Genomic DNA, 17,592 nt, shown 5'->3' with positions numbered 1-17,592 from the left:
CAATATTGAGAATTAAAAAGGAGTTGGCACTATAGAATATACAGACATTTAAAAGATAATAAATGTTATTAGCAACTTTATGGTGACAAAATCAATGACTTAGAAGAAATGGACAAATTCCTTAAAATACAATCTACCAAAATTAAACACAAAATCTGAATAGCCCCTATATTTATTAAAGAAATTCTCTTTTCCTTCCTCTAGAGGGGGAATTGGCACAGGACTTGCTTCAGCCAATGTAATATGGGTGGATATGAAGTATGTCACTCACAGCTGAGTAGAAGATCTAAACTCAGGTACATGGTTTAGCTCAGCCCTTGCTCTTTCTCTATAACGCGAGATTGGCCCACATTAGCTCAGGGCACAGCCTGTGTCCTGGAACTTAGAAAACTCAGGAGCAGAACAGGACTGCAACTGGAAGCAGAGACTCAGCTAACCTGTGGTCCTCATGGAATATGAAGAAGAAATAAATAAGTACTTGAGAAATATATATAAAGAGAGAGTCTGTTTTCAAAACCTTTCCTACAAACAAAACGTCAGGCTAAATGGTTTCACAAGTGAATGTTTCTCTAAAATAAGAAAGAAATAATACCAATTTATAAAAAACTCTTTCAGAAAATAGAGAAAATAAAACTTCCCAATTTGTTTTATAAGGCCAACATAACCCTGATACCAAAATCTGACAAAGACATTACAAAAAAACTAAGACCAAGATCCTTCCTAAACATAACCTCAAATATCCTAAATAAAATATGAACAAATAACAAACTATAAGAGTATTAGAAAAAAATATTTTGGCATGGGGAAGGCATTTTAAACTACAGTTCAGAACACAATAGCCATAAAGGAAAAGAATAAAAATAATTACATAAAAATAAAAGGCTTCTGCCAGGCAAAAGCTATCATAAGCAAGGTCAAAAAGCATATAATAAATATTCACATCACAGACAAAGCCTAATCTATATATGCAGGAAAAAAAATCAGTAAGAAAAAGGTCAATAATTCAACAGAAAAATAGGCAGAGGTAAGTTAAAACAGTTTACAGGAAAAGAAATATAAAACACTCTTAAATATATGAAATATATTAAAATATGCTTAAAATTTTACTTGCAATAAGAGAAATGAATATTCTCCTAGTAGAGTAGCAAAAACCTAAAGTTTGATGACATTTTGTAATGAAGGTTGGTGAGAGTATATATTGGTATAACCTCAATGGAGGGTAATTCAACTGTTGATTTTAACCTGGCATTTACTCTTCCACAGTTTACCCTGCAGTCCCACCTTCAAACACATGCAATTCACACACACACATACATTAGTCATACATTATACAGGTGTGAAAAAAATGAAGAAGCTCCCTATATATAACAAGAAAAGGTCTCCAAGATAAATTAAGCAAAACAAAGAAAGAAAATAGGGGGAGCGATTCCAAGATGGCCAAATAGGAAGAGCTCCAGGCTACAGCTCCCAGCGTGAGCGACATAGAAGATGGGTGATTTCTGCATTTCCAACTAAGGTACCGGGTTCATCTCACTGGGGTGTGTCGGACAGTGGGTGCAGGATAGTGGGTGCAGCCCACCAAGTGAGAGTTGAAGCAGGGCGAGGCATCGCCTCACCCAGGAAGTGCAAGGGGCAAGGGAATTCCTTTTTTTAGCCAAGGGAAACCGTGACACACAGCACCTGGAAAATCGGGTCACTCCCACCCAAATACTGCACTTTTCCAAGGGTCTTAGCAAACGGCACACCAGGAGATTATATCCCATGCCTGGCTCAGAGGGTCCCACACCCACGGGGCCTCCCTCATTGCTAGCACAGCAGTCTGAGATCTAACTGCAAGGTGGCAGCGAGGCTAGGGGAGGGGTGCCCACCATTGCTGAGGCTTGAGTAAGTAAACAAAGCGGCCAGGAAGCTCGAACTGAGTGCAGCCCACCGCAGCTCAAGGAGGCCTGCCTGCCTCTGTAGACTCCACCTCTGGGGTCAGGGCATAGCCAAACAAAAGGCAGCAGAAACCTCTGCAGATTTAAATGTCCCTGTCTGACAGCTTTGAAGAGAGTAGTGGTTCTCCCAGCACGGAGTTTGAGATCTGATAATGGACAGACTGCCTCCTCAAGTGAGTCCCTGAGCTCCGAGTAGCCTAACTGGGAGGCATCCTCCAGTAGGGGCAGACTGACACTTCACACGACCAGGTACCCCTCTGAGATGAAGCTTCCAGAGGAATGATCAGGCAGCAGCATTTGCTGTTCAACAATATTCACTCTTCTGAAGCCTCTGCTGCTGATACCCAGGCAAACAGGGTCTGGAGTGGACCTCCAGCAAACTCCAACAGACCTGCAGCTGAGGGTCCTAACTGTTAGAAAGAAAACTAACAAACAGAAAGGACATCTACACCAAAACCCCATCTGTACGTCACCATCATCAAAGACTAAAGATAGATAAAACCACAAAGATGGGGAAAAAACAGAGCAGAAAAGCTGAAAATTATAAAAATTGGAGTGCCTCTCCCCCTTCAAAGGAACGCAGCTCCTCACCAGCAATGGAACAAAGCTGGACTGGGAGAATGACTTTGACAAGTTGAGAGAAGAAGGCTTCAGATGATCAAACTTCTCCGAGCTAAAGGAGGAAGTTCGAACCCATCTCAAAGAAGCTAAAAACCTTGAAAAAAGATTAGACAAATGGTTAACTAGAATAACCAATGTAGTTATTCTAGTTAACTAGAAGTCCTTAAATGACCTGATAGAGCTGAAAACCATGACACGAGAACTATGTGACAAATGCACAAGATTCAGTAACCAATTCGATCAACTGGAAGAAAGGGTATCAGTAATTGAAGATCAAATGAATGAAATGAAGCAAGAAGAGAAGTTTAGAGAAAAAAAGATTAAAATGAAACGAACAAAGCCTCCAAGAAATATGGGACTATGTGAAAAGACCAAATCTACATCTGACTGGTGTACCTGAAAGTGACAAGGAGAATGGAACCAAGTTGGAAAACACTCTTCAGGATATTATCCACGAGAACTTCCCCAACCTAGCAAGGCAGGCCAACATTCAAACTCAGGAAATACAGAGAACACCACAAAGATATGCCTCAAGAAGAGCAACTCCAAGACACATAATTGTCAGATTCACCAAAGTTGAAATGAAGGAAAAAATGTTAAGGGCAGCCAGAGAGAAAGGTCGGGTTACCCACAAAGGGAAGCCCATCAGACTAACAGCAGATCTCTCGGCAGAAACTCTACAAGCCAGAAGAGAGTGGGGGCCAATATTCAACATTCTTAAAGAAAAGAATTTTCAACCCAAAATTTCATATCCAGCCAAACTAAGTTTCATAAGTGAAGGAGAAATAAAATCCTTTACAGACAAGCAAATGCTGAGAGATTTTGTCACCACCAGGCCTGCCATACAAGTGCTCCTGAAGGAAGCACTAAACAGGGAAAGGAACAACTGGTACCAGCCACTGCAAAAACATGCCAAAATGTAAAGACCATCAATGCTAGGAAGAAACTGCAACAACTAACGAGCAAAATAACCAGCTAACATCATAATGACAGGATCAAATTCACACATAACAATATTAACCTTAAATGTAAATGGGCTAAATGCTCCAATTAAAAGACACAGACTGGCAAATTGGATAAGGAGTCAAGTGTGCTGTGTTCAGGAGACCCATCTCACATGCAGAGACACACACAGGCTCAAAATAAAGGGATGGAGGAAGATCTACCAAGCAAATGGAAAACAAAAAAAAGGCAAGGGTTGCAATCCTAGTCTCTGATAAAACAGACTTTAAACCAACAAAGATCAAAAGAGACAAAGAAGGCCATTACATAACGGTAAAGGGATCAATTCAACAAGAAGAGCTAACTATCCTAAATATATATGCACCCAATACAGGAGCACCCAGATTCATAAAGCAAGTCCTTAGAGACTTACAAAGAGACTTAGACTCACACACAATAATAATGGGAGACTTTAACACCCCACTGTTAACATTAGACAGATCAATGAGACAGAAAGTTAACAAGGATATCCAGGAATTGAACTCAGCTCTGCACCAAGCAGACCTAATAGACATCTACACAACTCTCCACCCCAAGTCAACAGAATATACATTCTTCCCAGCACCACGTCGCACTTATTCCAAAATTGACCACATAGTTGGAAGTAAAGCACTCCTCAGCAAATGTAAAAGAACAGAAATTATAACAAACTGTCTCTCAGACCTCAGTGCAATCAAACTAGAACTCAGAATTAAGAAACTCACTCAAAACCGCTCAACTACACGGAAACTGAACAACCTGCTCCTGAATGACTACTGGGTACATAACGAAATGAAGGCAGAAATAAAGATGTTCTTTGAAACCAATGAGAACAAAGATACAACATACCAGAATCTCTGGGACACATTTAAAGCAGTGTTTAGAGGGCAATGTATAGCACTAAATGCCCACAAGAGAAAGCAGGAAAGATCTAAAATTGACACCCTAACATCACAATTAAAAGAACTAGAGAAGCAAGAGCAAACACATTCAAAAGCTAGCAGAAGGCAAGAAATAACTAAGATCAGAGCAGAACTGAAGGAGATAGAGACACAAAAAACCCTACAAAACATCAATGAATCCAGGAGCTGGTTTTTTGCAAAGATCAACAAAATTGATAGACTGCTAGCAAGACTAATAAAGAAGAAAAGAGAGAAGAATCAAAAGATGCAATTAAAAAATGATAAAGGGGATATCACCACCGACCCCACAGAAATACAAACTACCATCAGAGAACACTGCAAACACCTCTGCAAATAAACTAGAAAACCTAGAAGAAATGGATAAATTCTTGGACACATACACCCTCCCAAGACTAAACCGGGAAGAAGTTGAATCCCTGAATAGGCCAATAACAGGCTCTGAAATTGAGGCAATAATTAACAGCCTGCCAACCAAAAAAAGTCCAGGACCAGATGGATTCACAGCCGAATTCTACCAGAGGTACAAGGAGGAACTGGTACCATTCCTTCTGAAACTATTCCAATCAATAGAAAAAAAGGGAACCCTCCCTAACTCATTTTATGAGGCCAACATCATCCTGATACCAAAGCCTGGCAGAAACACACACACAAAAAAGAGAATTTTAGACCAATATCCCTGATGAACACCAATGCAAAAATCCTCAATAAAATACTAGCAAACCAAATCCAGCAGCACATCATAAAGCTTATCCACCATGATCAAGTGGGCTTCATTCCTGGGATGCAAGTCTGGTTCAACATATGCAAATCAATAAACGTAATCCAGCATATGAACAAAACCAAAGACAAAAACCACATGATTATTTCAATAGATGCAGAAAAGGCCTTTGACAAAATTCAACAGCCCTTCACGCTAAAAACTCTCAATAAATTCGGTATTGATGGAACGTATCTCAAAATAATAAGAGCTATTTATGACAAACCCACAGCCAATATCATACTGAATGGGCAAAAACTGGAAGCGTTCCCTTTGAAGGCAGGGATGCCCTCTCTCACCACTCCTATTCAACATAGTGTTGGAAGTTCTGTCCAGGGCAATCAGGCAGGAGAAAGAAACAAAGGGTATTCGGTTAGGAAAAGAGGAAGTCAAATTGTCCCTGTTTGCAGATGACATGATGGTATATTTAGAAAACCCCATCGTCTCAGCCCAAAATCTCCTTAAGCTGATAAGCAACGTCAGCAAAGTCTCAGGATACAAAGTCAATGTGCAAAAATCACAAGCATTCTTATACACCAATAACAGACAAACAGAGAACCAAATCATGAGTGAACTCCCATTCACAATTGCTTCAAATATAACAAAATACCTAGGAATCCAACTTACAAGGGATGTGAAGGACCTCTTCAAGGAGAACTACAAACCACTGCTCAATGAAATAAAAGAGGATACAAACAAATGGAAGAACATTCCATGCTCATGGATAGGAAGAATAAATATTGTGAAAATGGCCATACTGCCCAAGGTGATTTATAGATTCAATGCCATCCCCATGAAGTTACCAATGACTTTCTTCACAGAATTGGAAAAAACTACTTTAAAGTTCATATGGAACCAAAAAAGAGCCCACATTGCCAAGACAATCCTAAGCTAAAAGAACAAAACTGTTGGCACCACGCTACCTGACTTCAAACTATACTACAAGGCTAGAGTAACCAAAACAGCATGATACTGGTACCAAAACAGAGATAGAGACCAGTGGAACAGAACAGAGCCCTCAGAAATGATACCACACATCTACAACCATCTGATCTTTGACAAACCTGAAAAAACAAGAAATGGAGAAAGGATTCCCTATTTAATAAATACTGCTGGGAAAACTGGCAAGCCATATGTAGAAAGCTGAAACTGGATCCCTTCCTTACACCTTATACGAAAATTAATTCAAGATGAATTAGAGACTTAAATGTTAGACCTAAAACCATAAAAACCCTAGAAGAAAACCTCGGCAATAACATTCAGGACATAGGCATGGGCAAGGCTTTCATGTCTAAAACACCAAAAGCAATGGCAACAAAAGCCAAAATTGACAAATGGGATCTAATTAAACTAAAGAGCTTCTGCACAGCAAAAGAAACTACCATCAGAGTGAACAGGCAACCTACAGAATGCAAGAAAATTTTTGCAATCTACTCATCTGACAAAGGGCTAATATCCAGAATGTACAAACAACTCAAACAAATTTACAAGAAAAAAACAACCCCATCAAAAAGTAGGCAAAGGATATGAACAGACACTTCTCAAAAGAAGACATTTATGCAGCCAACAGACACATGAAAAAATGCTCATCATCACTTGCCATCAGAGAAATGTAAATCAAAACCACAGTGAGATACCATCTCACAAGTTAGAATAGCGATCACTCAACAGTCAGGAAACGGCCGGGCGTGGTGGCTCACGCCTGTAATCCCAGCACTTTGGGAGGCCGAGGTGGGAGGATCACGAGGTCAGGAGATCGAGACCATCCTGGCTAACACGGTGAAACCCCGTCTCTACTAAAAATGCAAAAAATTAGCTGGGCGTGGTGGCGGGCGCCTGTAGTCCCAGCTACTTGGGAGGCTGAGGCAGGAGAATGGCGGGAACCCGGAAGGCGGAGCTTGCAGTGAGCCGAGATCGCGCCACTGCACTCCAGACTGGGCGACTGAGCAAGACTCTGTCTCAAAAAAAAAAAAAAAAGTCAGGAAACAACAGGTGCTTGAGAGGATGTGGAGAAATAGGAACACTTTTACACTGTTGGTGGGACTGGGACTGTAAACTAGTTCAACCATTGTGGAAGACAGTGTGGGGATTCCTCAAGGGTCTAGAACTAGAAATACTATTTGACCCAGCCATCCCATTACTGGATATATACCCAAAGGATTATATATCATGCTGCTATAAAGACACATGCACATGTATGTTTATTGCAGCACTATTCACAATAGCAAACACTTGGAACCAACCCAAATGTCCATCAATGACAGACTGGATTAAGAAAATATGGCACATATACACCATGGAATGCTATGCAGCCATAAGAAAGGATGAGTTCATGTCCTTTGTAGGGACATGGATGCAGCTGGAAACCATCATTCTCAGCAAACTATCTTAAGAACAGAAAACCAAACACTGCATGTTCTCACTCATAGGTGGGAATTGAACAATGAGAACACTTGGACACAGAAAGGGGAATATCACACACTGGGGCCTGTCATGGGGTGGGGGGAGGGAGGACGGATAGCATTAGGGGATATACCTAATGTAAATGACAAGTTAATGGGTGCAGCACACAAACATGGCACATGTATACATATGTAACAAACCTGCATATTGTGCACATGTACCCTAGAACTTAAAGTATAATAAAAAATAAATAAAATCATATATATCATATGCTACAGTTTATCTAAAAAGACAGAAGGATAAGAATATATATTCGCATTGTTATATATGTAATAAAACTCTGGAACTATACGCAAGAAGGTAATAACACTGATCACCTGAGTTATACAGGTGAGAACCATGAGGAGACTTTTCAGATACATCTTTCTCTATTTTTTAGACCATGCAAGTGTATTCAACATTGAAAATAATTTTTAAGTTAAAAAAAAATCAGGCAGTCATGAAATCTCTGAGATGACTAGACATAGACAGGAACAATGCTTGCATCCAATCACAGAGTTTGCGCTCTGGGCATGTTGACAGCAGAAATTTAAGGATGTATTACTGACTGTCAAAAAAACTGTTCTTATTCTCTCTTTATAAATGAGAGGACCAAGGCACAAGTGGCTAAATATCTTGCTCAAGGTATGCCACTGCCAAGTGGAGAACTGTGCTATAACTAAGCAGTGTGGTTCCAAATCCTTCCCAATAAACTGTTACCCTGTGTTGCTGCACTTAGTGTAGGCTAAGTGGTCTGCCCTAGTAAATTTATGCCCTTTTTTTTTTTTCGAGACAGAGTCTCACTCTGTTGTGCCCAGGAGTGTGGCGGTATAATCATAGCTCACTGCAACCTCAAACTTCCACCTCAGCCTCCTGAGTAGCTGGGTCTTCAGGTGCAGCTGAATTTTTTTTACCATGCCTGGCTAATTTTTTATTTTTTGTAGACGTAGGGTCTCACTATATTACCCAGGCTGGTCTTGAACTTCTGGCCTCAAATGATCCTCCTACCTTGGCCTCCCAAAGCACTGGGATTACAGATTACAGGTGTCATCCACTATACCCAGCCTGCTTCCAAACCCTTCTATTTCTCCTCATTAGCACTTGATGATGAGAATAGCTCTATCAAGGCTTTCTTGAGTAATTTTGGAGTCTTGCTCTGTTGCCCAGACTGGGCATGCAGAGGCATGATCTCAGCTCACTGCAACCTCCGCCTCCTGGGTTCAAACGATTCTCCTCCCTCAGCCTCCCAAGTAACTGGGATTATAGGTATGTACCACCATGCTCAACTAATTTTTGTATTTTTAGTAGAGATGAGTTTTCACTATATTGGCCAGGCTGGTCTCAAACTCCTGACCTCAGGTGATCTGCCCACCTCAGCCTCCCAAAGTGCTGGAATTTACAGGCATGAGCCACTGTGACTGGCCTTGAGTAATTCTTAAGATTCAGAATCCATAGGTCAACAATTTATCTGGACTCAAAAGCCTTCATCTAAGCATTTTGCAAATGCTAAAATTTTTTAATGTATTCATCTAGAAAAAATGGTTATAACCTCACTTCAAAGTTTGGATTATGCTGAATTAATGGTAGGCTATTTATCCTGTTTGTTTAGTTTTATTATAGTAAATTATAAACAATAGTATACTCTTCCTATGTTTTCCATAGGAAAATGACTTAGTGTCATTTTCAGAAAGTATGCAATCTGCCCTAATAGGTCTAAGCAATCTTCTGCTGCCTTTCTTGGGCCAGAGGAACTCTTTCCCCCAGTTTTGCCAGATCTGGCTTTATACATGTATTCTCCTTGATCTGCCCCAAATATGGCTGCCATTCACCACCCAACCAGCCTTTCCTACGCTCCATAGTGGTGCTTCATGATGAGGAGCTAAAGCTGTGGGAATGAGACACCAAAACATCAAAGATGCAAACAGATGTAATTCGAAAGATGAGAGGAATAAAGTGCCCTTATCTCTTCCTCCCAAAACCAATCACTCAGCTCTGTCACAAATACCCACGCCTAGAAGAGAGGTAGGAGTGAGTCAGAGCTTGACCAAGAGGCTGAGGCATAGCAGCTGAATTTAAAATCTTATTTTTTCTGATTGTTTCTCCTCAGTACCCTCATTTGGCCATACTCCTTTGATTACAAGTGACAGAGACCCAATTTATTAGCAAAATGGGAAGAAATAGTGTCTTCTTCTTGAGCCTAGGAGTCTGAGGCTGCAGTGAGCTATGACTGTGCCACTGCACTCCAGCCTGGGCAACAGAGGGAGACCCTATCTAAAAAGTAATAATAATATGCCAGGTGTGGTGGCTCATGCCTGTAATTCCAGCAATTTGGGAGGCCAAGGTGGACAGATTGCTTGAGCACACGAGTTCAAGACCAGCCTGAGTAACACAGCAAAACCCCATTTCTTCAAAAAAATTAGCCAGGCATGGTGGCTGTATTACCAGCTACTCGGGAGGCTGATGTGGGAGGATCACTTGAGCCCAGGAGGCAGTGGCAGTGAGTCACCACTACACTCTAGCCTGGGCAACAGAGCAAGACCCTGCCTCAAAAATTATTAATAATAATAAATAATAAACATGTAAAACCAGAAGATAGGCTTTATAATTTATATATTAGGCAACAGAAAAGTTGAGAAGATAGCTATAATATTAAAATGTTATTATATACATTTATACCCTAAAAGCTTTTATCTGTTCCATGACTGTACTGCACATAGTGAGAGTAGGATTCTCTTTTGGTTCTTCTTCAATTTTCTCTTCTTCCAAAGACCGTTTTCTTGCTGCCTTTCTTTTTTCTTGCAATTCTTTCTTTAGCTTCGTTTGGAAAAACTTTAGCGTCTTAAAAATTTCTCGGGAAAACTCTTCCACATCAGCCTCCATGCTTTCCCCGTTGAGGTCCAAAAACCCTCCATCCATCCACCTGAATTGAAAGAAAAAATATTATTAAACTCAGACTTTTGGAGTTTGAAGGGGCCTTAGAGATCCTTTAGGCTAGACCCCTTGTTTTAAGAGAGAAAAATGAGGTCAAGAGCTGTTAACAGTTTTTCTCAGGCACCCAAGTAGAGCTGATGGTAGAAAGACAGAACTAAAATAATCATTTTGACTATGCTGCATGTGCTAAAATATGTATCAGATTATAAATGGATGACTAACATACCCAAATAAAATGTAGATTCACATTACAGAAATGCAAATCAAACCACAATGAGAGACCATCTCCCATCAGCCAGAATGGCTATTATTAAAAAGTAAAACAAAAAAACAAAAAACAGATGCTGTGGAGGAAAGGGAATGCTTATACACTGTTGCACTGTTGGTGGGACTGTAAATTAGCTCAGCCACTGTGAAGAGTAGTTTGGAGACTTTTCAAAGAACTTAAAACAGAACTACTATTTGCCCCAGCAATCCCATTACTGGGTATATACCCAAAGAAAAATAATCATTCTACCAAAAAGACACATGTACTTGTCTGTTCATCGCAGCACCATTCGCAATAGCAAAGACATGGAGTCAACCTAGGTGCTCATCAACAGTGGATTGAATAAAAAAAATTCGGTACATATACACCATGGAATACAATGCAACCTTAAAAAAGAATGAAATCATGCCCTTTGCAGCAATATGGATGCAGCCAAAGGCCATTATTCTAAGCAAATTAATGCAGGAACAGAAAACCAAATACCTCATTTTCTCACTTTGAAGTGGGAGCTAAGCCCTGGGTATGCATGGACACAGAGATGGGAACAACAGACACTGGGGACTACTAGAGGTGGGAGAGAGGGAGGGGAGCAAGGGCTGAAAAACTACCTATTAGGTGCTATGCTCACTACCTGGGAGATAGGATCATTTGTACCCCAAATCTCAGTGTCATGCAATATACCCATGAAACAAACCCGCACATGTTTCTGAATCTAAAATAAAAGTTGAAATTATAAAACAAAAATAAAAATAAAATGCGGATTTGACTCCATACTTCTAATTTTGGGGGTAAACATTAGTGAAATTAATCTATTGTATTAAAAAGGGAATTGACTCTCAGAAACCAAAATGAAAACTCATATATTATATATACATTTTTCATGTCAGAAGGGTAATGTGCTGACATTGTAACAACGTTTGAGGAAGGCCACACCTCTCACACATGAGCATGAAAATCCAATCATTATGCTCATAAACCAGAAAAGGATCTCAGATATTGTATTAGTAAGGTTAGTGGGACCTTAGCAGCATTCGATGCTTCTCCTATATGGTACCTGGTTCTCTTTCAAATGGACATATAAATCCTACTTTTAAATACTTAACCAAAAATAAATAAATAAATTTATATTTTACAAACTCTTTTCTGTCATTTGCTTGATTTTTATTACATTACCAGCAATTACCGTTTTTCTGATCGTTGCCACTTCAAAACAAAATTAAAAAACTTCTGATAGGGCTCAATGTTAACTTTTAATTTATCCAGTTCAGGATATTTTGTCAATTCCCATTTGAAAAGTTCCTCTTCTTTATTAATAAACTGCACTGCTTCTTCAGATTCCTGAATACGTTTTTGTAGTTGTCTTACATCTGTCACATACTGAAAGCAAATAATTTTTTGTCTTAAGAAATATTCAAGTAATGTTTCAAAAATAAAATCATATGATACTGTGTACAATATGTCCTTGCATTTATACAACAACTTTATTTTTAGGCTGGAGTGCAGTGGCATGATCTGGGCTCACTGCAACCTCCGCCCCCCTGGTTCAAGTGATCCTCCCGCCTCAGCCTACCAAGTAACTGGGACTACAGATGCCGACCACCATGCCTGGCTAATTTTTGTATTTTTAGTAGAGACGGGGTTTTGCCATATTGGCCAGGCTGGTCTTGAACTCCTGACCTCAGGTGATCTGCCCACCTCTGCCTCCCAAAGTGCGGGAATTACAGGAGTGAGCCAGTGTGCCTGGCCTATACAGCAATTTTAAATATTAACTTCACAACATAACTATGATTGAGAGCAAAAGGTATGATGATGTCTACTCTACAAATAGAGAACTAAGTCACAAGAAAGACAACATAGCTCCAGTTCTGGGCCTAAGAGTCAGGTCTTTGTTTGCCAGCCTGGGCAACATGGCAAAACCCCATCTCTACAAGAAAATACAAAAAAATTAGCTGGGCATGGTGGCACACGCCTGTTAGTCCAAGCTACTCAGGAGGCTGAGACTACATATAAAGTGTTTAAATAAATATTTATGTATTTTACTATATATAAATATATTAGATAAATATATATGTATCTATGTAATATATAGAAAATATATAGAGTAAACATAAAAAAGTAAACTTGCATTTGTCTATATTTTTAAATTTATGTTAACATGTCCTGTATGACTCTATGGGCTAGCCATAGCTATTGTCTTATATATTTATCAGACCTGTTGCATGCGCTCCAGCTCTGCAAATTCTGTAAACTCTTCCATGCGGCGTGATTCCTTTTCTATTTCCAAAATAAGTTTCTCTCTCTTGGCCATTAGTTCATTTTCTTTTTTATGTTTAGCATTCTCAATTAGCTTTTTAAAAAACAATTTAATCATGTTAGTTAATCTGTAACAAAGAATTACCGAGTCAGAAATCTAAATACTGTGTATAATCATAAAAACCATCAGAGAAGTAAAAATGAGCACAAAAATAAAACAATGTCTATAATTATTGATATAAAAATGCAAAGAATAATAAACCACACACAAAAACATTCCTTGATCTCCAAAGTGACTTTAACAACTTGTATTCATTAATTAAAATTTATTTTAATTTGTTTATTTAATAATAATAAAATTACCATTTATTGAGCATGTGCCATGTATCAAGAACTATTAAATACCTTACCTATATTATTACTAGTATTATTATTCTCATTTCAGAGAAAAGAAATTGAATCTTATGGAAGTCATGTTCATGTTCACAAAATCATAAAAATCAAAACCTGGATTAGAATCTTGGTTTATCTGATTGAAGGCCACGCTTTTTATTACAATACCATCTTACCTCCCAATTCAGGATAAACTGGTTTACATTAGGACTTTTTCAATATCTGAAATACATTCAGTCTGATATAAAATTGTAAATCTTATCACTGTGATATTGAACTATTTAATTTCTCTGAGTCTCATATTTCTCATCTATAAAATGGAAGAAATGGGAGCACGTGGGATTTTTATGAGTTAAATAATTGAATAAATGGAAAGCATTTTCTCAGTTAAGTGCTTCTATTATTAATTTATATAATAGTTCTGACTTTCTAAATGTCAGCCCCACTACTTACCAGACCTTGTGAGTTAAGTTTAACGGCTTGTCTTAAGCCTAGAGGACCATAAGTGTGGCCAGTCTCAAACTCATATTGACATACAAAATTACTTTTAAAGTTAGGTGGCCAGTAGATATGAAAATTAAATGTGAATGATGTGCTCGAAATGTCAGAATACAAAAAAAATGAAAAATATATTTACCTCATCATTTTCATCAAAGATGGGATTAATTTTCTTAGGCCACATGAGGACAGTTGCATTTAAAGCTAAGTCTTCTTGAGGAAATAGAAAAACATCTAAAAAGTAACTCATTTGGCGTTTAGATTCCTACAAAAGAAACTCTGGATATAATATGTCATATAGAAAATCTAAGTCATTAAGAAAAAGAGAACAACAATCTCTAATACTTTTTCAGATTTAAATTTGACTCAGATTATTAACTGATATTTTATATATCACTCAAACCAGACGGGTATTTCAATAGCAGTATTATTTATCTTGTTTCATGCCACATAATTGTACACTTTTATGCTAGAAACAAGGCTTTTAAAAAGTTTTCACTTGCAGTTGATTTAACTAAAGGAACTTTTGGTCCTCCCTTGTTTATGACTGAAAAACGTAATTAAATCTTCAGCAATCCTTTAACTTTGATTTTAAAGGATTTTAAATTATTTTATTCTTATACATTTTTTTATTTTTGTATCTTTGATGACAAAGATTTTAGTATCTTTTGTTTTGTATCTTCAGTGACATCACCACCATTTTTGCCTACTTCGCACATTGCTGTACGCAATAGTCCAGAATATTATGGTTTGTAACAGTTCAGAAAGAGTTGGAGGTGAGTAGGCCGGGTGCAGTGGCTCACACCTGCAATCCCAGCACTTTGGGAAGCCGAGGGAGGTGGATCACCTGAGGTCAGGAGTTACAGACTAGCCTGGTCAACATGGTGAACCCCCATCTCTACTAAAAATACAAAAATTAGCCAGGCGTGATGACGCAGGCCTGTAGTCCCAGCTACTCGGAGGCTGAGGCAGAAGAATTGCTTGAACCCAGGAGGCAGAGGTTGCAGTGGGCCGAGATAGTGCCACTGCACACCAGCCTGGGCGACAGAGTGAGACTCCGTCTCAAAAAAAAAAAAAAAAGGAGGTGAGTTGCAAAGAAAAAAAACTCTTAAAACAATAGATTTATCTGAGTAGAGAGATTGAATATTTTTACCCTCTATATCTTTCATTGCTCTATAAGCTGTACTGTAGCACTAATTTTTAAGAACTAAAATACAGATTCAAAGGCAAATTTAAGGTTTTTGATTTTATTTTATACGTATGTATTTTATATATTATATATAATATAGATATAAAATTATGTATTGAAAATAACATTAAATATGTATTTTGTACATTCTATATATTTTATATATACAATGCACATAGAAATAAAACTTTAAAACAAAAAACGATCCATGTAATTCATTATACTAACAGATTAAAGAGAAAAAGCATATGATCACCACAGTACACGCAAAAAAGACATGTAGTGAAATTCAAAGTCCACTCATACTAATTTTTCTTTTCAAAAAACCTAGTAGCACATCAGCAATAGAAGGGAATTCATTAATCTGGCAAAAGTACCTGTATAAAACCTACAAGAAATGTCATACTTAATAGTGAAATATTGAAAGCTTTCCCCTTAAGGTTGGGATATAGATGGGAAACCTGTCATCCACTGCTATTCAACATTGTACTAGAGTCCCAGACAGTCCACTGTTGCAAAGAAAATAAAAAAAGTTTTGCAAATGTGTAACATTTGGTCATGAAAAACAAAACTGTCATTATTTGCAAGTTACATAATGAATGGTACATGTAGACATTCCAAAATAATCTTCAGATAAACTATTAAAATTAAGAAGAGAAATTTAAAATATATAAAAATAGTAAAGTTAAAATTTTTTTTTTAGAGACAGAGTTCACTCTTTTTGCCCAGGCTGGAGTGCAATGGCACAATCTCGGCTCACTGCAACCTCCGCCTCCCAGGTTCAAGTGATTCCCTTGCCTCAGCCTCCCAAGTAGCTGGGATTACAGGCATGTGCCACGACGCCCGGACAACTTTTTGTATTTAGTAGAGACGGGGTTTCACCATGTTGGTCAGTCTGGTCTCGAACTTCTGACCTCAGGTGCTCCACCTACCTCCGCCTCCCAAAGTACTGGGATTACAGGCATGAGCCACTGCGCATGGCCTAAAATTCAAAGTTTTAAATAGAAAATGTTAAAATAAAAATTGAATGATGGGTATTAAATTAGTATATAAAAATACATTTTGGCATAGCATGGTGGCTCATGCCTGTAATCCCAGCACTTTGGGAGGCCAAGTCGGGCGGATCATGAGGTCAAGAGATGGAGACCATCCTGGCCAACATAGTGAAACCCTGTCTCTACTAAAAATACAAAAATTAGCTGGGCGTGGTGGTGCTAGCTGGGCGTGGTGGCATGTGCCTGTAGTCCCAGCTACTCGGGAGGCTGAGGCAGGAGAATCTCTTGAACCCGGGAGGCAAAGGATGCAGTGAGCCGGGATTGCACCATTGCACTCCAGCCTGGTGACAGAGTGAGACTCTGTCAAAAAAAAGAAAGAAAGAAAAAAAAGGCCAGTGGAACAAAACAAGCTGCCTCAAAACAGATCTATACATATATGGACACAGTGGGGATGGTCTCTTCAATAAATGTGTAATTGCTCATCTATATGGGAAAATATTTAAATTGGACCTCACATTATTTACAGAAATAAATTTTCAGGATTGAAACCTAAATCTGAAAAGCAAATCTAAACAGCTTCTAGAAAAGGGTGGAAGAAAAATATCTTTGAACCAAGGTAGCAGAGGATTTCTTAAACAAAATACAGAAAGCACTAGGTATAGAATAAAAGATTGCTCCTTTTAACTGCATTAAAATTAAGGCAACATGGCAAGACCTTGTCTCTAACAGAAAAGAAAGAAAGAAAGGAAGAAAGGTTAAGAAAGAAAGAAAAGAAAAGAGAGAAAGAGAGAGAGAAAAAGAGGAAGGAAGGAAGGAAATAAAAGATTGCTCCATTTATTATAAAATAAAAGATTGCTTCATTTAACTGCATTAAAATTAAGGACTTTTGTTCATCAAAAACACCATTAAAAAATTAAATTACAGAGTGGATAAAAAGATACCTAATAATATATTTAAAATTACTACATTGAACTGTATACTTAAAAATGGTTAAAATGGTAAATTTTGTGTTATGTTTATTTTGCCACTTTTTAACTGCTACAAATCAATAAGGAAAAAGTACATAACCCAAAAAATAAACGAGCAAAATATATGTACTATCAATCATTTCACAAAAGAGGCACTCCAAATGGCCAATAAGCATATGAAAAGTGTTTAAATTCATTTCTTTTTAGGAAAATGCACATTGAAAATACCATAACTTTCACCCAATAGACTGGCAAAATTTAAACCATCTCACAATTGCAAGTAAGAATGTTAAAATAATAGACATTTTGTGCACTGCTAATAGGAGTCTAAAACTGGAACTACTTAGAAAAGAATTTTGCCTTAATTCGTAAAGGTGAAGAAAAGCATATCCTATAACACCTGGAAGAAATGAATGAATGTGTGCACTGGGATACA

At 38.1% G+C, this 17,592-nt stretch overlaps 1 protein-coding gene and 1 non-coding gene across 3 annotated transcripts in view; both read right to left on the bottom strand.

Moving 5' to 3' along the window:
* Nucleotides 1–17,592, bottom strand: part of DNAH12 (dynein axonemal heavy chain 12) — a 256,283-nt gene that overhangs the window by 166,563 nt on the left and 72,128 nt on the right. For both annotated transcript variants that reach the window (XM_031935192.1, XM_031935193.1), the window contains exons 14-17: nucleotides 14,144–14,269; nucleotides 13,073–13,207; nucleotides 12,044–12,237; nucleotides 10,338–10,581 (exon numbers count right to left, since the gene is read on the bottom strand). In XM_031935192.1, the coding sequence (XP_031791052.1) occupies nucleotides 10,338–10,581; nucleotides 12,044–12,237; nucleotides 13,073–13,207; nucleotides 14,144–14,269 (699 nt within the window). The remainder of the gene's footprint in view (nucleotides 1–10,337; nucleotides 10,582–12,043; nucleotides 12,238–13,072; nucleotides 13,208–14,143; nucleotides 14,270–17,592) is intronic.
* Nucleotides 11,742–11,848, bottom strand: LOC111534780. Its single transcript, XR_002729214.1, has one exon. It is a non-coding gene; the product is annotated as a small nucleolar RNA U13 (small nucleolar RNA).

The sequence above is a fragment of the Piliocolobus tephrosceles genome, chromosome 2 (genome assembly GCF_002776525.5).
Source record: "Piliocolobus tephrosceles isolate RC106 chromosome 2, ASM277652v3, whole genome shotgun sequence".
In the NCBI taxonomy this organism is placed as follows: domain Eukaryota; kingdom Metazoa; phylum Chordata; class Mammalia; order Primates; family Cercopithecidae; genus Piliocolobus; species Piliocolobus tephrosceles.
This window is presented reverse-complemented; position numbering and strand designations above follow the sequence as displayed.